The following is an 18,212-nucleotide window of genomic DNA, read 5'->3' as shown; positions in this document are numbered from 1 at the left end:
GGAGGCAAGGTGAGACGACCGTAGCAGGAGTGCCTCGTTCTTTTCGCCATCCCCGCGCCAGGCCACAGGAGCGAATCACATACGTCTTTGGCGGATCCTTCGCAGGCTAGGTCTCGGCCGAGAAGAACAAGCTCCTTGGTGGAGCAGGGCGACGCGTCTCGGGTCCTCTGCGAGGCTGCATGGCCGACTCGGCGTACATTCGCGATACCTACGCTCACTTCACGCGCACAGGCGTGCCCCATGATGGGATAGCGGAGGGTGTAGAGCATACGCGGTACAAGCAGGACGTGCCGCCCTGGGAATGTGTGGACCCGCCTACCTCACCGCCGCCGGCGCTGCATGTCGACCGGTACGGATTCTTTGACACGCCGAAACAGCCGTCCTGCATCGTGCTGGCCCGACATGTGTACGTACACAGACGTATGCTACAACGTACGCGGCAAGCACGCACGCCCAAGTCTCACGTGCGTGAGCCATCGGCGGACCATGTCAAGACGATGCTCGATCACAGGGCATCGTCAGATCAGAGGCGCGCATCGCGGCGTACGCGCAAGTGGCACGGCATGCTGAACGCAAGCGAGCGGTGCATCGAAGCGGGCGTGTCCAATACCCTTCTCCAAAGGCGCGTATTCAAAGGCATCCCCGACGACATGCGCGGCTTGGCATGGTACGCCCTTTCGGCCCAGCACAGCAGCCACGACCCACGCCTCCTATCTCTGACTGACTATCTCCAGCATGCGTCAACGTCCGACGTACAGATTGATCTGGACATCCCACGCACTGTGCGTGGTCACAAAGCATTCCATACGCGGTATGGACGCGGTCAATGCGACTTGTTTGGTGTGCTGCATGCCATGAGTCTTATGTGCGCCGAGTGTGGCTACTGCCAGGGCATGGGCCCCCTCGCCGCCATGCTGCTGATGCACATGCCGGCATCGGATGCGCTGCGTGTCATGCAGCGCATGCACGACGTGTACGGCTTTCACGAGCTCTTTCGACCTGGCTTCCCAGGCCTCCGAGCCGAGTTCTATGTGCTGTCCCAACTTCTGGACGCACTCGTCCCACGTATGGCCCAGGCCCTAGCGCAAGCAGGACTTGCACCTAGCGCTTACGCCACACGCTGGCTCCTAACCGTGTTCCACGATGCACTGCCCCACGCGACCCAACTGCGCGTCTGGGATATCTTTATGGCATGTGGCCGAGACGCGTTGCTCGTCGTGGCCGTCGGCCTCCTTCGTGCCCTGGACATGGAGCGATATGCCAGCCGCACAAACGACATGCTCGAATGCCTGTGGTCCCCTTTCTTGCCCGAAGACGACGACGCGCTCCTGGCATGGGTACAACACACCCTGCACAGGCGCCGCGTCCAAACCTGTATACAGCAGTCACGCGCCGAGTGGAGCCGTCTTGTGGAGCAAGGCCTCGACGGCTCGGCCTTTGTGTAAATACCTCCACTAGACACCGTTGATGACGTCGAGAACGCGGCCGGCGCCGCCGCTGACAGCCCTATGTCGGCGAGGTACGTTCAGCCTGCTTACCCCAGTCATTCTACGTCACATTTCGAGTACGTAGGCACGACTGACCTCAGCTCTGTACGATGTAGGGGACATGCCCTACCGAGTTGCAGCACCCCTCTTGCAGCAGTGCAAACCGGAGCAGCTGCGCATGATCGAGGAGGCTTCACCCCACCTGCTCGAGCATACGAACGATATTTGGCAACGTGCTTGTCTTCGCGACTTTTCCGAGCTGCGCAAGGCACAAAAGGACGGCACGCTAGAAGCGCCGCCCAGCTGGCGCGCCTTGTACCTGACCAAGCAGCAACAAACAGAAGAAGCCAAGGCCCTCGCTACAGCACGCATCAAGGGCCGGTATGCCGAGCACAGCGCACAAAAAGATGCGAAAAAACTTGTCGTGTCTAACGTCCCTATACCCACTCACCGCCGCGCTCGGCGGCCCGCGCCGTCCCGGCCATCCACGCCATACGAGTCCAAGGGACGATCCATGCTGCTCAAGGCACGCACAGGCCTCGCGATGCGGACGCGCCAGATGATGCGCCCCCGCGGCTTGCGCCCGCCGCGCCGCACACCTCCCTCGTCTCGTCCATAGCCATCACGTGATACCAAGAGAGCGGTGAGCCCCCGCGCCGGGGCTGGCATGGCGTTTGGTGCATGTCGTTCAACTTTGCATGGCCCCAGTTCTCTCCCGAGTTTTACCAATATGCGATGGAGACACTGACGATGGCGCTCAATCGGGGCCAGAAGCCCAAGTCGATCGTGGGCGACATCATTGTCAAGGAACTGCATATGGGCACGACGCCACCTGAACTCGAGATTCTCGAGATTGGCGACTTGTCGCGCGAGCGTTTTCGGGGTATTTTCCGGTTTGTGTACAGTGGGGATGCGTACCTCGAATTTTCGACGGGCGTCCAGGCGAATCCGCTCGCGCGTGGTTCAGACGAGCCGAGCTTCTTCCGTGCCTCGTCCACGGCCCGCGGCATGTTATTCGCGGCGAGTCCACTGACTGTGCCCATGCGCGTGCGTCTTTCGGAGGTCAAGCTACGTGCCATTGTGGTGCTAGTTGTCTCGCGCAACAAAGGCATCACGCTCGTATTCAAAAACGACCCCCTCGAGAGCGTCAAGGTCAGCTCTACGTTCGACGGTGTCGGTGTGATTCAGCGCTACCTGCAGGAAGAAATTGAGGGGCAGCTCCGCGAAATGTTTCGTGACGACTTGCCCAGCATCATTCACCGCCTGAGTCAAGACTGGCTCTGTGCAGACATGGACGACAAAGCCACGCCACCTCGTCCGACGCCGCCACCTGCCCCATCCGTCGATCACGCGCGGCCATCGGCGCCCTCGTCCATGGACTCGGAGGCATGGCCTATCGACGACACAGCTGATGTGCCTCTCTCTGTGCTGGCATTGGAAGAGGCGACGCCGTCGACGCATTCACCACACCTCGCCAAGCTCGCTGCCACATCGCAAGGCTCACGCGGCCTCAAAGACCTCGTCCAGCCGTCTTCATCGCAAGGCTCCTCTTATGCACGCACCTTTCACACCACAAGTCGCGTGCGTGTGCCGCATACGCTCACCTCACCGACGTCGCTGTCGATGCCCGCTACGCCCACCCGACCCAATCCGGTCAGCTCCGACATCTCCGGACACCTGGCCGAATTGCTTCGTGCGAATCATACACTGAGTCCCTTTACACCCCACCCGCGTCTTGTGGCACTGCGCACGATGCCGGCTCATCGCGCACGCCCTAGTCGTGTGCACGCTCAGCAAAAGCGGTCATTCTCGCTGTCCTAGAGGCAGTATCCCTCATCGAGGATCGGTGGCCGCAGTGAGAGCCGCTGAGCCGCCTGCTGAATCGCCTCCAGGGACAGGATAAAGGCCGAGGAGGTCGAAACCAACAGACCCGCATGGGCCAAGGCTAATGTGGCGTCGTCGCTTCGCAGACCGGCTGCGTCAGCGATGCGTGCGAGCGTCGTGGTCATGGGTATCGATGCGTGTGGGATGGATGTTAGCGGCTCGTCGGGCCGCTCAACTCGCTCTTCGCCAGCCCATCCGCCACGTCGTCGTCGCCGCCGCCGGGGGGACGGTGAGGTGGGCATGGAGTGTGGCGCAGGAGGCTTGTGCCCGGCCAAGATGGCGCGGATCATCGCGCCCTCCGGCGAGTAGGCGGCGAGTAAAGTGCGGACGAGCTGTGCCGACCAATACGCCATATACCCTTTTAGGCCGAGGTCGGACAGCGGACGTTCCGGCGTGCCAGGTGTATCGTCTGAGCGGGAAAGATAGTAACTGTACTCCATAAGCAGGGTGCCGTATCCCCGTCGCTGGTACGGTGGGAATACGACGATGCAAGCAAGGTTGTAGTGATCGTACGAGACTTTTTCCTTGGAGAAAAATCCCAGCACATGATCAAATTGGCTCGAGGCGTCGGTTAATACGTACGCCCAAAAAGGTGCCACATCAAAAAACACCGTCTTGTGGTCGATAAATAGCTTGCCGAGCAGACATAAATTCTGGACATACAGCTTTTGCTGAGCACCATCCACCTCCCACAGAATGTGCGCTCCACGCTGGTACACCTTTCGACCCGGTGGATGTGTATAAGTACAGGTGCGGCGATGTGCGTGGAACGTGTGCGCTGAGCGCATGTACTTCAAGCACCCATGGCAAATCCATAGCGTCGGTGCCTGGATCGGGTATGGGCTCGTGTACCATGTGCGTATGACATAGTCGTCAAAGACCACCCGCTCTATGGGAGGCGGCGGCGGCCGTGGATGGTGGGCCATCACTGTCCCAAAGTGGAGGCACACGCGGCCCTTGACGAGACGCCCTTGCTCTGTCCTGCGCCTCCGAGATGGCAGCTTTGCCAGAGGATGCGTTCCCCAACCCGTATGATCCGCCGGCCGGCGAAAATAGGAATGGGGCCACGTCTGAGGCACCGTCAGCACCGGCGCAAGATAGCGAGGAGGATGAATTGTCTCGAGCTCTACGTGCATCGCTCGTAGTGCAGCAGGACCAGGCGCAAAAGCGGCAGGACGAAGAGGAAGCCATGTTGCAGGAGGCCTTGAGGGCTAGTGAAGCCGAGCACGCTATGCAGCAGCGCGAAAGGGAGCAGCAGCAGCAACGCATCGAGGAGATTATGGAAGAGTCGCGCCGCGAAGCGTATCGCGACCAGCGACGCCGCGAGGCAGAAAAGCAGCGACATGCACTGTTAGAGATGGAAATAATCGCGCAGAGTCGACAAGAGCATGAGCGACGGATCCGTGCGCTCTCACCAGGCCCACCAGACTCCCACTCGATCGAGTCTGCCCCCGAGATGGAGGCGCTCTTGTGGCTCCGTGCGCGGCCCTCGATATTAACGCCTGGGGGCAGTTTAAGTCAAGGCGTGCCGATACAGGATGAGGCAGAGCACCAGGCGCCAGAGGCGCTGTCGTATCAAGAGCCAACGAATCCATGGGTGCGAGAGCCGACGCCGCCTTCACCTGACCAAGAGCCCGAGCTGCCGAAGCCTGTCCCGCCCGAGTCACACACGCTGAGCCGGTACGAACAAATGTTTGGGCGCCATGAAGAAGAGGATGATGGATTTCTGTCTGACGCGCCAGAAAGTCCGTGGTCGAGGAGTGACGATGAGCCGCCCGTTTCGTCGGCAGAGCCGGACTCGTGTGCCGCCGAGGCGCCTCTTACCGAACCTGCTCCAGAAGATCCGGGCTGGGAGGAGCCCACGGCCCAGCCAGACGACTGCGATGCATCCGCTGCTCCGGCCGAGTCGCCGCCTCAGCTTGCCACTGAGGCAGCCGACCATGATCTCCCGCTTCTTCCGTATCCGCCAGAGTACGCCGAGGGGCAGCCAGCTCTGCGTGGCGTCCAGTTTGGTACGGCGACGCATGCCTACGCCATGGATCTGTATGCACCGAGCGGTGCCATATTATACCCTACCCCGGACGTGGCGTCCGAATGCTGCATGCCACCGGAGCACAAGCTCTACTTCCCTGATGTGATTGAGCTAGGAACGGAGCGACCGTACTTTGTGTTGCGTGCGTACTCGTGGAAGATGCTCTTGCAGGCCATGGCATGGCACGGCAAGACGCGCGTCGAGGCGCCTTCCACGAGTCTGTACTTGCACGTCGCGCTCTCTGTGCCTCGTCGCGCCGACACTCTGCCGTTCGCGTCGCCGTCGTTTGCGCTCCTCGCTCTCAGCACTCGGAGCCAGCCCCTGCTCAAGACGCCGGAGATAGCATCCTTCTGCAAGGAGCGGCAATCTACGCTGACGTGCGTGCCCTTGGTGTCTCACCCCCTGGCTCTGCCTACGGACCTCGTGACGCTCGCTCATACGCTGTTCTCCGCCCCGCAGCTCAGTCACGCTTCGTCCCTGCGTGAGCTGCACCAGGCCATCTCGGTCGAAGACGACTGGCTCGAGACGCGGAGCCAGTGCGTCCCGCTGTCGTCGGCGCCGCTCCTGGGCGCACTGGAGCAGCAATGCCTCCACCAGCAACTGAGCCTGCACCAGCATCCGCTCGAGCCACTGCAGGACAGCCAGGACGCGCCACCGCCTCGCGAGCACTTTCGAGACCGCATGCGCCGCAAGCTCTCGCGGTGGAATGTGGCGTCGAACGTCGCGCCCGAGGAGGACCTCGCGACGTGGATCACACCGTACGACCTGTCCTCGGTGCCTCCATAGCCGCTTAGTTAAGCATACGACGTCTTGCCTTTCCACGTCATGGTGCACATTACCGTGCCGGACTGGGTCGTGCACAAGCCGGATGAGCGCACGAAGCGCACGACGATCTACAGCGTGAGTGTGCATCCAGACGGCACGCGCATCGCTACGGGTGGACTCGATACCAAGATTCGGATATGGGCCACGGCACCGATTCTCGATGAGGACGCGCGTGAGCCGCGGCACCTGTGCACGCTGGCACGCCACACGGGCGCAGTGTTGGCTGTGCGCTTCTCGCACTCGGGACGCTACCTTGTGTCTGGCTCCGATGACACGGTTGCTGTGGTGTGGGAGCTAGACGAGTCGGCGGCCCCGACGTCGTTTGGGTCCTCGGAGCCAGCCCTCGAGCACTGGCGCATGCATCGCCGGCTGCCAGGACACACCTCGGACGTCACCGACATTTCCTGGAGCGAGTCAGATACGTACCTCGCGACCGTCGGTCTCGACTCGCTCGTGATCATCTGGTCCGGCGACACGTTCGACCGGGTGCGGACCATCCGTGGACACCATGGCTTTGTGAAGGGCGTCGCCTTTGACCCGACCGAGCTGTTCCTCGCTACGAGCAGTGATGACCGCACAGTCAAGGTATGGCGCACGCACGACTGGGGGCTCGAGGCGTCGATCTCAGACCCGTTTCGCAGCAGTCCCAGCAGCACCTTTTTCCACCGCCTGTCGTGGACACCGGACGGCAAATTCTTGCTCACGGCGAATGCGATGAATGGCCCCGTGTTTGTGTCGAGCATTGTCGAGCGGTACACGTGGGCCTCCGACCTGGCCCTTGTGGGACACGAGCATGCCGTGTCGGTAGCCGCCTGCAGTCCCCAGTGGTTCCAGCGCGGCGACCAGCCGCCTGTGTCGGTCGTCGCCCTCGGCGCACAGGACCAGACTGTATCTGTATGGGTCACAGGCATCCCCCGGCCCCTCCTGGTCGCGCGCGACTTGTTCGAGCGGCATGTCATGGACATGCAGTGGTCCGCGGATGGCTACACGCTCTATGCGTGCTCGTCGGACGGCACCGTCGCCGCCCTCGCCTTTGACGCCTCCGATCTCGCACCCGTCGCCCCCGACGATGTCCTCGCGACAGCTCGACGACAGCTCGGCGCCGTGCCTCGCGCTCGTCCCGCCGTGCGACAAGCTCCCCCGCAACGCCCCCTCGCTCCCCCGATCCTCCATGCCCATCCTCCGCAGCGCCTCGTCCAGACCATCACCCGGGATCAGCATGGAAAACGACGGATTTGTCCTACGCCCGTAGGCGCCTCGCCAGCCGTCACGACGACGATGCCCAACATACCCACCGAGCCACCGACGCTCGTTTCGTGGCCGCGGCCGGATCCGCGGACGCGCTTCTTTGATACCCACCGCACGCCGCTGGAGCCCGCCCACCCGCTCGACGTCGACCTCGATGACGAGCAAGTGATGGACGACATCTCCGTGGCATCGTCCCAGACATACACGCAGGACGGCATCGAGGGCGTCCTCGAAGTACGCAATGACGCGCACTCTGCAGAGATCGCATGGGTCGCGCATGAGCGGGTCCACTGGGTCGATTATGCTCCGTGCGCCGTTCTGTGTGCCGCTGTCAGCTCGTGTGTCGTGTGTGTGGCCCTTTGTGATCATACGCTCGTGTGGTACACGCACCACGGCCGACGTACGGCGTCGATGATGCTCGGCGTGCCGACCGTCAAGCTCGCTGCCTGTGGTCCGTACGTGGCGGCCCTCGGCCGCGACGCCCGTGTCCGCCGGTGGCATACTCAGCAGCGCGTGGCACTCGGCGACGTGCCTCTCCCGCGCGACTCTGTGGCGGCTATGTACGTCCACACCAACGGCGTGCCCGTCGCCGTCCTCCGTCGGCGGCAGTGCATCGTCGCTCTCGATACCAAGACACAGGCGTTCGTGTGCATTGGCCACGCCGCCCTCGCACGCCTAAGCACGTCTTGGGACGTGCGACTCCGCCAAGGCGCGCATGCGCCCGTGCGGCACGCCGAGTGCGTGCTGAACGATGCGCTGGCCACACAGACGATGGAGCCTGAGCGTGGTGTGACGCCCGTGCGAGTGCTGACAGCCACGATACGGCACCTTGAAATGCGCATGCAAGCAGCCGAACTGCTCGAAAGCGCAGGAGAGTACCGCGAGGCACTGCATGCGCTCGCCACGGTACTCGCCACGGAAGGTCTGGCCCTGCAGGCCGACGACTTGCTGCGCTCGCTGCTTGGGCCGATGTACTATCGCCCCGATGCCCCGGCATGGGATCCGTGCGTACTCGGCATGCCGAAGCGCGAGCTCCTTGCCTCCGTGCTCACGACCATGCAACAGCACCGCCGACTCGACACGCTCGTGCACGGCGTCCAACACGTGCTGCGCACTCTCGCATCCGATGCCACATAACCTTCCACGTAGATGCATACAGTGTACACTAGGGGAACCACTACCTACAAATAGGGGGACGAAGAACAGGGGGCAGCTGCTTACCAAATGGTGTGGCCACCACTGACAATAATGTCCGAGCCGTTGCAGAAGGACGACGCGTTGCTGGCGAGCCAGACGACCACACCACGGAGTTCGTGCGGCAGGCCAATGCGGTTCATCGGGTTCGCGTCGCTCCAGCGCTTCATCATGCCAGGGTCGGCATCCAGCTGGCTGGCCACAAGACTCGTGCGGAAGTAGCCCGGCGAGAGTGTGTTGACACGGATGTTGTACGGACCCCACTCAGCAGCGAGGTTGCGGCCCAGCTGCAGCACGGCCGACTTGCTCGTGTTGTACGCCACCCACGACTGGTCACGATTCACGACCGTGCCGGACATGGACGCCGTGAGGATGATCGAGCCTCTTACCTTCGGGTTGTCGCGCATCACACGCGCGGCGGCCTGAGCCGTGATAAAGACGCCGATCGTGTTGACCTCCATCACCTTGCGGAACTCATCCACGGGGTAGTCCATCGCAGGGTACGACTGCATGATACCAGCGTTGGCCACACACACATCGACCGTGCCGGTGCTCGAGTCCTTCTCAATGTACTGCATCGCCTCGTTCATCTCTTCAACGTTCGTCACGTCCGCCGTGATGAACTCAATCTGGCGGTCAAGCAGGTGGCAGTGCTTGGCGACCTTCTTAAAGTCTTCACATGGCTCCGTAGCACGGTCAATCACGTAGACGTGCGCACCTGCCTCGACAAAGGCCAGCGCCATCTCCAGACCAAGACCGCGGTTACCGCCCGTCACCACAGCCGTCTTGCCCTCGAGCGAAAACTCGGCAAAAATGGACGTAGTGTGCTTGTCCATGGACTCAGGGCGCAGATTCAGCACGGCATTCACACCAATGTTGCTGGGGTTCGGGTTGGGGCCGGGGTTCGTAGGCATATCTTCAGGGTTGATCTTGGGGCGGTCCGGCGCTTCCCAGTGCTTGAACTTGAGCGCGGCGGAGCTGAACGAGATAGCGCGCGACATCACAGGCAGCTTCGTACGCAGGCCGGCCGTGCGCAGCAGCTGGGAAGGAATCATACGAATGGCGGACATCGAAAGAACACGCAGTGAGACTACCGGGAAGAAAGATAAGGCAGGGTTCGAATTTCCACGTCGGTTTTCTTTCGCAACCCAACCAACGGCCCCCTGTGGGTTTTTGTCCGTCCGCTGCATGCACGGGACAACCACGACCCACCCATATCAAATGCCACGTGGCTAAATAAACCACGCCCCCCATGCCTGGCCCAACTCGCTATAAACGGATGCGGAGCGTACCCTGATTCTTGGCCTCGCGCAGCGCGTGCATAGTCGTAATCGCATCAGTGCCACCTATCGCCTTTTGCACGACAGCATCCTCGACCATCATAAAGGGATTGTGTTTCAGTTCATCGCTGAGCGTGTAGAGACCCGTAGTCACACCTCCGTTACGGCCTGAACGCACGTCCGAGACGAGACGCTGTATACCTGGTGCATTCGGCAAGACAGCCGCGCTAAAGGCCACATTCGAGGCCGTGTACTCATGTCCACAGTACACGAGTGTATCCAGTGACAGCTGCCTCAGCACCACATTTAGCGCACGGTGCATGTCCTCGGCCTGACCTTCAAAGAACCGGCCACATCCTGAAATGAACAGGGTATCGCCCGTAAATACGCCGCGTTTCTTTTCGCCATCGGCACCCTCCTTTAGGCCGTGTGGCAATTCGGCCAATGCGTCCTCACCGCGCTTATCTTCCACGTAAAAGCAAATGCTGTCGCGTGTGTGGCATGGCGTAGCGTAGGCCTTGACAAGAACCTCGGCACCATCGCTAAACAGTTCAAATGTGTCGCCATCGCGTACGACATGCGTCACGCTCGCAATGCTCGCGGCGCCACCCCATATCGGGCGTCCAGGAAAAGCCTTGGCAAAGGCATCATTTCCGCCAGCGTGATCATAGTGGCCATGTGTCGTTATGGAGCCCACAATGTCCGTGTCCTGCAGGCCCAATGCATGTGCAGCGCGGCGCACGGTGGGCACGTCGTAAGGGTCCACAAACGCCCCCTGAGGCCGCGCCCCCTTTGGCGTGGACATGAGAATGTAAGCATAATTGTCCTCGCGCACAGGAACGGGAATGATTCGCATGTTGCGTCGTGGTATACGAGGAGCCAACGGCAGACTGAAGCACGCTCGTCGAACTCGATGCAGACCTAGTGACATAAGCCTAGACGGGCGTCGTAGAGGCACGTGCACATAGAAAAGGAGGTATCTATCAGTTGTTCTGGCTAAATTTGTAGCCGCACTTGGGGCAGTCGTAGAATACAGTTGTGCCCTCATCGGCACTGCGCAGCTGGAGCGTATGATAGTTCATTTCCTCATTGCCACATCCCGGACACTTTTCCTTAATGGTCGCCTGCTCCATTTCTACGTCGCCATCCTCGCCGGTATGACTCACGAGTTGGCGCTTTTGACGCAGGACGGATGGAAACGCAGTGGGATGTGATCGGGTCACGATCGCGAGATTATCATAGACTGTTGTGTCAGGCTTGAGCCACGTACTTCGAGCATCGTGTGACGTGCCGCATGGCGCACATGTCAGGACGTCATCATTGTTCGGTAGATCCAGCAGACTACCGCATGCACTGCAAAACAGCAGCGAGCCAATTTTGTCTGCATAAGCTGGCTACAACGTACCTGGCACCACCGTCGACACCCCCACCGACATGGCAACGATCAAGCGCTTGGACGTGCGGCGCTCAAAAAAAAAGTGGGTCACGTGTATCATGCGGCTCCGAGCGTCTGTGAGTCTCTACATGCTAGCGGAGGCGGATGCCAAAGAGGTGTTCAAGCTGCTCGCAGCTTTCATAGACCTCAGACCTAATCTTTTCTAGTTTGTCCTTGTTTGCCTGATGTGAGTGCAATATACGTACGCCAAATCCAAAAAATCCCTGTGCATCAAGCATGCGGCGCCGCTTGTATTCCTGTGCACTGTCACACTGCCTGTACAGTTCCTTCATCCATGCCTCCTCGACGCGACGCTCAAAGGCACGCAGCTCAGATGAGCTCTTATCACTTGAAAAGCGTTGAACGCTTCCACCATGCCGCGTCGCCTTGGTCGTCGCAGTGACATACGGGTGCTTGGCAAACGCCACAGGGTCGACAAAGTACGAGATGCCGCGGTCCAAGGTCGTGCGTTGCGCACGGTGCAATGCCGTTGGGCGCCACCGAAAGTCAGGATCAGAAACCGTGAATAAATTTGGCAGGTATGACAGCATCGTGCAGAAAAGGAGAATAAGCAGGGGCAAGACTTGGAACCACATCGCAGTTTGGCTCGCATTTTGTGCGCTTTGTTGTCCTGCCTGCCGCGTCCGCGTACCAGGACGGTAGTAGTGCGTCCGCATACCAGGTCCTCCGAACGTGAACACGGGCGTTGTGCCAAATGGTCCGCCGCCCATGCCGCCACCGAAAAACATGTTGAAGAGGTCTTCCGGGTCCATCTCTGCCCCTGGGCGCATGCGCGTGCTTTGAAACTGTGCAAAAGGGTGCGCCGACGCACTCGACGATGCCGCACCGAAGCGGCTTTCGGGGTCTCCTCCAAATTTGTCGTACATCGATCGCTTGTCTTTATCGGACAGCACGGTAAAGGCCTTGCTAACGAGCTTAAACGCTTCGTCTGCGCCGGGCGCGCGATTCTTGTCGGGATGGAGTTGCAGAGCAAGCTAAAGTCAGCAGCTTATACGCACCTTTTTGTAAGACTTTTTCACCTCCGTATCCGTCGCTGTCTTGTGCACATTGAGCACGGCGTAAAAGTCGCCGCCAGCCCGCTTCACACGACGCACAACCTCGACCTGCTGTTCGGTATATTCACTTCGCGTGCCTTCTGTATCGGTCGTTCGCGTCTCTGTTTTGGCGGCCATGTATACTGTTTCTTTGGGCGCCGAAGATGTGCCCGAGTCAGCAGAAGGTGTGCCCTGTGTGCCTTTTTCCTTGAGCCGCGTAAAGAGAGCCATGGCCTCGGGCGTCGAGTAAATGGCCACGCTCTTGCGGGCCCACTTCAGTGCCGCATCTATATTGCCATTCTCGTCGTGCTTCCGAGCGAGATCGAGCGCTTTCCGCGCCTCGTCGGCATCCATCTACCACACACAAAGGAGATGGGGGCAAGACGATGACGTTGGCGGGTGTTGGGAAATAAGGGGCGCCTCCACATGAAGGAACTACCTACGACGCCTAGAGCAGGTCGTGAACCTACATGACCATGTTGAGGAGCGACTGCGACATTTCGACACCGACAAACACAGCAGCATTCGCGGGGAAGGCACGAGCCATAGCGGGACCAAAGCCCTTGAAAAGGGCACCGACACCGTCAGCAGCGACTGTCTTGCGAGCACAGTCCATGAAGCTCTTGTAGGTGCCCTCTGGAGCACCCTGGTAACGCGATTTGACCACATCAGGAGGGATGGCCAGAGCCCAGTTCGCCATACCGGCAAGACCACCGGCCGTGATGGTTGTCATGATGTTAAGGTCGTTGGGGTCTGAGCCAGCAGGCGTCAACGAACGCTTGGCGACCTCGTATGCAGCAAAGTATGCAGCACTGCCAGGGCCGTCACGAGCAAGCGTACCGCCCGTTCCCTTGAAGATGGAGCGCATTCCACCCTCCTTGTATAGCTGGCGTACAACGTCGACAGGGCCATTGTACTTGGGGCCCGACTGGGATTGGCCCTGAAGCTGGAGCAGGACCTTGATGCGCTCAGCGGGGCCGGCCACGAGCGTGGTAGGAATGGCGCTGAAGAAACCAGCGATGGACAGCTCCGTCAGGTTCAGCGTTTGATCGGCACGATTAGGGGTAGCTGCGTACACGAGCTTTTTGCCGAGGTCGTAGGAGAAGAACGAGAGAGCAAAAATGGGGGTGACGCCAATCAGTGGCGGGCCCATACCGCGGTAAAGCCCACGGAGACCATCTGCACGAATGGTCTTGCTCGTCACATCCAGTGCACCAGAGTAGGTGCCCGGCGGCGCGGTCTGCAAACGCGTCTTGATCAGATCAAAGGGATGACCGACCAGCACGGCACAGATACCACCAAAGCCACCTGAGACGAACGACTTGACCGAAGAGGCAAGGCTTGAGCTCTGCTGCTGCAATTCAATGTTCTCCGGGGCAAGATCGTCCGCCATGTTGTGGAGAGATGCTGGAAAACACCGTCCATGCACCTAGCGTTTCTATGTTCAACCGGACCGGTTGTTTGCATTTATTCACGTGGTGCCATGTGGTGGAGAAAAAAGGACCCACCGTGCGCGTCTCAGTTTCCCTGCGTGGCTCATGGGCGATACGTTTGCGGAGTTGCCAGAGTTCTTCGAGACAGAGCTCGCAGAGAGTATCCGGTCGCGTACAGAAACGCTTTCGTCGTTCCGTGAGTTAGGACCACCCGATCTGTGCCATGTGCTCAAGTCTAACGGACGCAAAGACGTGGGAACGTACCACCTAGTATCAGGCGTCGACGCCTCCTCTTCTGCCACGCTTGCGACATACATCACGAGCCTGTCGTATGAAATTGAACAGGGATCCGCTTGGCTTGGTAGTAAGGCATCTTTCCGCATTAAAGGTGGCGTGTTTTGCTGCTACAATGCATTTTCGCGCTTGGACTTGCGGGTCGAAGTGTGCATTCCAGGCAGTGTACAGACATATACAGTGAATGCACGCGGCGAGCGCGGGAATGCAACACCCGAAATCTGGCAGGAGACATACTTGTCGGCAGTACTGCGCGCCATCTTGTACGCCGACCACCCGACGTACTCGCTTCTTGGGTATCGCAAACTCAATCCGTTTCCTACGCCTGACCACGAAATGCGCTTCATCATGGCAGCTGAAAACTTATTCTTCAAGGGCTGGCAGCTGGGCAGCGATCCGGAAATTCAGGTCGCTACAATCGTGTACAACCATCTGTCGGCTGGCATCCTCCGGTACTTTGGTGGTCTGTCGCGCTACGAACACGCCGTAAATCTGTTTGAGAAGTTGTGGTCTCGAGAGCCTGAGGTTGCCGCGCTTGTGGCACGCTCGTACCTCTACATTAATGAAGAAATCAAGGCCGTTCAGATCATGCACCAGGCCCTGCAGCTGAACCCACACAACTTTGCCGTGCTACATGTCCAAATCGACTTTTTATGCGCCAAGGGCCAGGTACAGTGGGCGGTGGAACTGGCTAAACAGGCGGTACGGTGTGCGCCAAGTGAGTATGTGACGTGGGCGAAGCTTGCGGAGTGTCACATCAAAGCGGGCAACTGGGCTGAGGCGCTCCTAACCCTCAACTCATGCCCGATGTTTACATACGCCGAGCCCGACTTGCACCGCATTCCACCCGCATCTCGGACACATCTGCCAATCCCACGACTTGCGCTGCAAAGCAAGCTACTAGAGGAAGATCCGACGTCCACTGCCGATGCCGACCCTGCGCTCTTACGTCTACCAGCCCCTGCTTTGCGCGGCACATTTGCTAGTGCCTATGCCATTCTCACAAAGCTTGTTCATGCTTTGGGCTGGGACGACTTGCTTAAATATCGCTCGCAGGTATTTGTCATGGAAGAGGAGTATCGCAATCCACAACCCAAAGAGCAGGCGGATCAGCCAGGAGAGTCAAATGAGCGCGGCGATCACTGGCTTACCTTCACGGATAAGAGACTGTGTGAGCGCTGGCTCGATAATCTGTTCATGGTGCTGTATGAGGACCTGCGAATTTACACCATCTGGCGCGCCGAGCAAGGTCATTACGATGCACAGTCGTTACCATACGAGCGCACCGGCAATGATTGGGAAATTCTAGGCGAGCTAGCCCTCCGTCTGCATCACCCCACAGAAGCATACGATGCGTTCGTGCATTGCATTCAGGCCAAGTTCAGCGCTAAGGCGTACATGTACCTACTAGAGCACTTTACCGAGACGCTAGACGTCGAAAAGGCACTGTCGGCGGCTATGCATCTCGCAGCATATCAACACCGCTGGTACGGTGATCACGTCTACCCTAGCAAAGTCGGCCAATGCATCTTCCACCTTATAAGAGCCGAGGGACTGGGCAAGGTTTCCAACACACTGATATCCATGAAACCACGTCCTGCTACACTCCACATCATGCAACGGTATTTTGCCTATGCGCAAGAGTTCCGTTTAGTCGGCTCCGATACATAGGCGCACCACATGAAGCATCAAGAAATATCAAGCCGTTATCGGAAAAGTTTCCGAAAAGCTATAAAAGTATTATAGCAACACCTCCACAAAGTCAACTTTCCAGGCTATTTCATTCGTCCATTGTCGGTGCTGCGCCGATTTGAGCGTTGAAAAAGTGTGCATTCGTATTTAAGGCCACGCTGCAACGCTAGCTTTTCAACTAGTGCCAATAGACTTTGCTGAGACACGTTGCGGTGCCACTGACACTGTGAGAACATGCCAGCCACTCCCGCAAATGAACAGCCCAAAGAACCGGAAGTACGTGCGACAGCGTCCCATGGACAGAACGAGCCAAGCATTGTTATATGGCCGTCAGGAGCATCGCAGCCGTTATCGGAGCAAGACTCGAGTATTGGTGATGATATAAAAGAACGCCATAACATGTATATACCCTCTTCACAGGCACTCGAGTCTGATTCTGAGGCACAAAATGGTCGGCCGTCCGTCTTATTTGAGAAACTGCCCAAGGTTCCCAGGCCACCACGTACGGCATCTTCATCGGACCAGGCATGGAAGACACTCACGAGCGTTCCGAGCCGCAATGGCCAGGATTCCATGCCCGAACGTACGGGCCACGGCCGGCGCGCCTCTGTATTGTCTATGAAGACGGATGGGGGCGTGGATAGACCCCGTCGCCTTTCCTACAGTAGCTACAACGACGAACCCAACACAGATAACAGTGACGTTATTATCGGACAAGGCACAACGGACCTCGAAACTGGTGCTCGAGTACCCCATGAAGTCAAAGATACCAGCTCGCTTGAGGATAAAGAGGCTGATACAATCATTGTCGAGTGGGACGGCGACGACAAAGAGCTCGGCATGACATGGTCGCTCACATATCGTGCATATGTGGCTATTCTTGTCGGCGCATTATCGATTGCGTCAACGATGACATCGTCGCTGCCATCCAACTTGATGCCCAAGACGGCGGCGCACTTTGGTGTGTCAGAAGAAGTCATCAAACTTTCGACGTTCATTTTCCTTGGTGGATATTGCTTCGGACCTCTCCTTTGGGCTCCATACTCTGAACTGTATGGTGTCAGATGGCCCTTTATTTTTTCTATGGCTGGCCTCACGATTTTCAACATGGCATGTGCATTGGCGCCCAATATTGGTGGGCTTATTGCTTTTCGTTTCTTGGCTGGCGTATTCGCATCATGCCCACTAGTCGTCGGTGGTGGCGCTATGGCGAATATCTGGCCAAAGGAGTTGCTGGGTTTGGGAATGTGTGTGTTTTCCATGTCACCCATGGCCGGCCCCGCATGTGGTCCCGTCATTGGTGGATACGTGGCCGTAGTTAAGTCGGCTACGTGGCGTTGGGGCTTTTGGGCCTGTACGATTCTATCAGGATTTCTCACGCTTCTTACGTTCTTGACTCTGAAAGAGACCAACCAGGTTATTACTTTGAAGAAAAAGGCCCAACGTCTGCGCAAGGAGACAGGTGACAATCGATACAAGGCTCCTGTTGAACTCCGCACGATTGACCTACGCGAGCTTGCGACCCGTTGGCTCATTTTGCCCATCCTCATGTTTGTGTACGAGCCCATGTTACAGGCTATCACTATGTATATGTCATTCGTGTACGGTGTGCTGTACCTCTTTTTTGAAGCATTTCCTGTTGTGTTTGGTGCCCATGGCCTCAACAATCTCCAAACTGGTCTTACCTTCTTGGGTTTCCTGCTCGGATGTATTATTGGCGGCCTCTTTTACATTTTTGTTGAGAATCCACGGTATGTGAAACTGATGAGGGCAAATCCACAAGGAGCGCCTCCACCTGAAGAACGGCTGATGGTTTGTATGTATGGCGCACCTATTCTTGTCATTTCTCTATTTTGGTTTGGTTGGACGTCGTACCCTTGGATTTCCATTTGGTCGCCCATTGCAGCAGCCTGCTTTTATGGCATTGCCATGTTCTTTGTTTATGTACGTGTGCTATGTTGACTGACACACTAGTTCGCTCTCATGACATTTATTGCTGATGCATACCGAGCCCAAACAGCCTGTGCACTCTCAGCAAACACAATTGTCCGTTCTACATTTGGTCTTGGATTTCCTTTGGTACGTGAACTCCTAAAGGTCGGTCGATACTAACATGTCAGTTTGCCTCTCAAATGTTTGTTAAACTGAACCCTCGATGGGCATCCACTGTCCTGGCGTTTATTTCCGTTGCTTTATTCCCAATTCCTTTCGTGTTGTACAAGTATGGCCCTTGGCTGCGCTCCAAGGCAAAGTATGCATTCGGAGAGGACAACTAGATACATTTGACGCGTTTAAGAGCAAAGTACGCACGTGTTGCACCACTTTCCTACGACGTTGTCAAATGTAGTGGAAC

The 18,212-nt window shown here is 58.2% G+C and overlaps 13 protein-coding genes across 13 annotated transcripts; 7 read left to right on the top strand and 6 right to left on the bottom strand.

Annotated features, from left to right (window-relative positions):
• Window positions 1-179: 179 nt before the first annotated feature.
• MRET_3748 (TBC domain protein) lies at window positions 180-1,445 on the top strand (the record flags this gene model as incomplete). The annotated part of the gene is made up of 1 exon (XM_027630375.1): window positions 180-1,445. The coding sequence occupies one exon, from the start codon at window positions 180-182 to the stop codon at window positions 1,443-1,445; it is 1,266 nt and encodes a 421-aa protein (XP_027486191.1).
• Window positions 1,446-1,467: 22 nt separating this feature from the next.
• MRET_3747 (TBC domain protein) lies at window positions 1,468-2,106 on the top strand (the record flags this gene model as incomplete). Its single annotated transcript, XM_027630374.1, has 3 exons — window positions 1,468-1,519; window positions 1,544-1,564; window positions 1,589-2,106. 3 exons carry the CDS (start codon window positions 1,468-1,470, stop codon window positions 2,104-2,106), a joined length of 591 nt encoding a protein of 196 aa, XP_027486196.1.
• A 62-nt stretch (window positions 2,107-2,168) lies between these two features.
• MRET_3746 (mitochondrial distribution and morphology protein 34) lies at window positions 2,169-3,308 on the top strand (the record flags this gene model as incomplete). The annotated part of the gene is made up of 1 exon (XM_027630373.1): window positions 2,169-3,308. One exon carries the CDS (start codon window positions 2,169-2,171, stop codon window positions 3,306-3,308), a length of 1,140 nt encoding a protein of 379 aa, XP_027486172.1.
• Window positions 3,305-4,297, bottom strand: MRET_3745 (histone acetyltransferase; the record flags this gene model as incomplete). Its single annotated transcript, XM_027630372.1, has 1 exon — window positions 3,305-4,297. The coding sequence occupies one exon, from the start codon at window positions 4,295-4,297 to the stop codon at window positions 3,305-3,307; it is 993 nt and encodes a 330-aa protein (XP_027486197.1).
• A 68-nt stretch (window positions 4,298-4,365) lies between these two features.
• Window positions 4,366-6,189, top strand: MRET_3744 (uncharacterized protein; the record flags this gene model as incomplete). Its single annotated transcript, XM_027630371.1, has 1 exon — window positions 4,366-6,189. The coding sequence occupies one exon, from the start codon at window positions 4,366-4,368 to the stop codon at window positions 6,187-6,189; it is 1,824 nt and encodes a 607-aa protein (XP_027485855.1).
• A 39-nt stretch (window positions 6,190-6,228) lies between these two features.
• MRET_3743 (protein HIRA/HIR1) lies at window positions 6,229-8,613 on the top strand (the record flags this gene model as incomplete). Its single annotated transcript, XM_027630370.1, has 1 exon — window positions 6,229-8,613. One exon carries the CDS (start codon window positions 6,229-6,231, stop codon window positions 8,611-8,613), a length of 2,385 nt encoding a protein of 794 aa, XP_027486192.1.
• Window positions 8,614-8,693: 80 nt separating this feature from the next.
• MRET_3742 (short-chain dehydrogenase) lies at window positions 8,694-9,740 on the bottom strand (the record flags this gene model as incomplete). Its single annotated transcript, XM_027630369.1, has 1 exon — window positions 8,694-9,740. The coding sequence occupies one exon, from the start codon at window positions 9,738-9,740 to the stop codon at window positions 8,694-8,696; it is 1,047 nt and encodes a 348-aa protein (XP_027486193.1).
• A 199-nt stretch (window positions 9,741-9,939) lies between these two features.
• On the bottom strand, window positions 9,940-10,881 carry MRET_3741 (hydroxyacylglutathione hydrolase; the record flags this gene model as incomplete). Its single annotated transcript, XM_027630368.1, has 1 exon — window positions 9,940-10,881. The coding sequence occupies one exon, from the start codon at window positions 10,879-10,881 to the stop codon at window positions 9,940-9,942; it is 942 nt and encodes a 313-aa protein (XP_027486194.1).
• A 52-nt stretch (window positions 10,882-10,933) lies between these two features.
• On the bottom strand, window positions 10,934-11,386 carry MRET_3740 (DNA-directed RNA polymerase I subunit RPA12; the record flags this gene model as incomplete). Its single annotated transcript, XM_027630367.1, has 3 exons — window positions 10,934-11,193; window positions 11,221-11,331; window positions 11,356-11,386. The coding sequence occupies 3 exons, from the start codon at window positions 11,384-11,386 to the stop codon at window positions 10,934-10,936; spliced, it is 402 nt and encodes a 133-aa protein (XP_027486195.1).
• A 91-nt stretch (window positions 11,387-11,477) lies between these two features.
• Window positions 11,478-12,794, bottom strand: MRET_3739 (DnaJ subfamily B member 12; the record flags this gene model as incomplete). The annotated part of the gene is made up of 3 exons (XM_027630366.1): window positions 11,478-11,567; window positions 11,592-12,380; window positions 12,405-12,794. 3 exons carry the CDS (start codon window positions 12,792-12,794, stop codon window positions 11,478-11,480), a joined length of 1,269 nt encoding a protein of 422 aa, XP_027486026.1.
• Window positions 12,795-12,906: 112 nt separating this feature from the next.
• Window positions 12,907-13,833, bottom strand: MRET_3738 (solute carrier family 25 (mitochondrial carnitine/acylcarnitine transporter), member 20/29; the record flags this gene model as incomplete). Its single annotated transcript, XM_027630365.1, has 1 exon — window positions 12,907-13,833. The coding sequence occupies one exon, from the start codon at window positions 13,831-13,833 to the stop codon at window positions 12,907-12,909; it is 927 nt and encodes a 308-aa protein (XP_027486025.1).
• Window positions 13,834-13,978: 145 nt separating this feature from the next.
• On the top strand, window positions 13,979-15,838 carry MRET_3737 (Chs5-Arf1p-binding protein BUD7/BCH1; the record flags this gene model as incomplete). The annotated part of the gene is made up of 1 exon (XM_027630364.1): window positions 13,979-15,838. One exon carries the CDS (start codon window positions 13,979-13,981, stop codon window positions 15,836-15,838), a length of 1,860 nt encoding a protein of 619 aa, XP_027485828.1.
• Window positions 15,839-16,093: 255 nt separating this feature from the next.
• On the top strand, window positions 16,094-18,135 carry MRET_3736 (transporter; the record flags this gene model as incomplete). The annotated part of the gene is made up of 3 exons (XM_027630363.1): window positions 16,094-17,803; window positions 17,834-17,938; window positions 17,980-18,135. The coding sequence occupies 3 exons, from the start codon at window positions 16,094-16,096 to the stop codon at window positions 18,133-18,135; spliced, it is 1,971 nt and encodes a 656-aa protein (XP_027486059.1).
• Window positions 18,136-18,212: the final 77 nt, after the last annotated feature.

The sequence above is a fragment of the Malassezia restricta genome, chromosome VI, assembly GCF_003290485.1.
Source record: "Malassezia restricta chromosome VI, complete sequence".
NCBI classification, from domain to species: domain Eukaryota; kingdom Fungi; phylum Basidiomycota; class Malasseziomycetes; order Malasseziales; family Malasseziaceae; genus Malassezia; species Malassezia restricta.
This window is presented reverse-complemented; position numbering and strand designations above follow the sequence as displayed.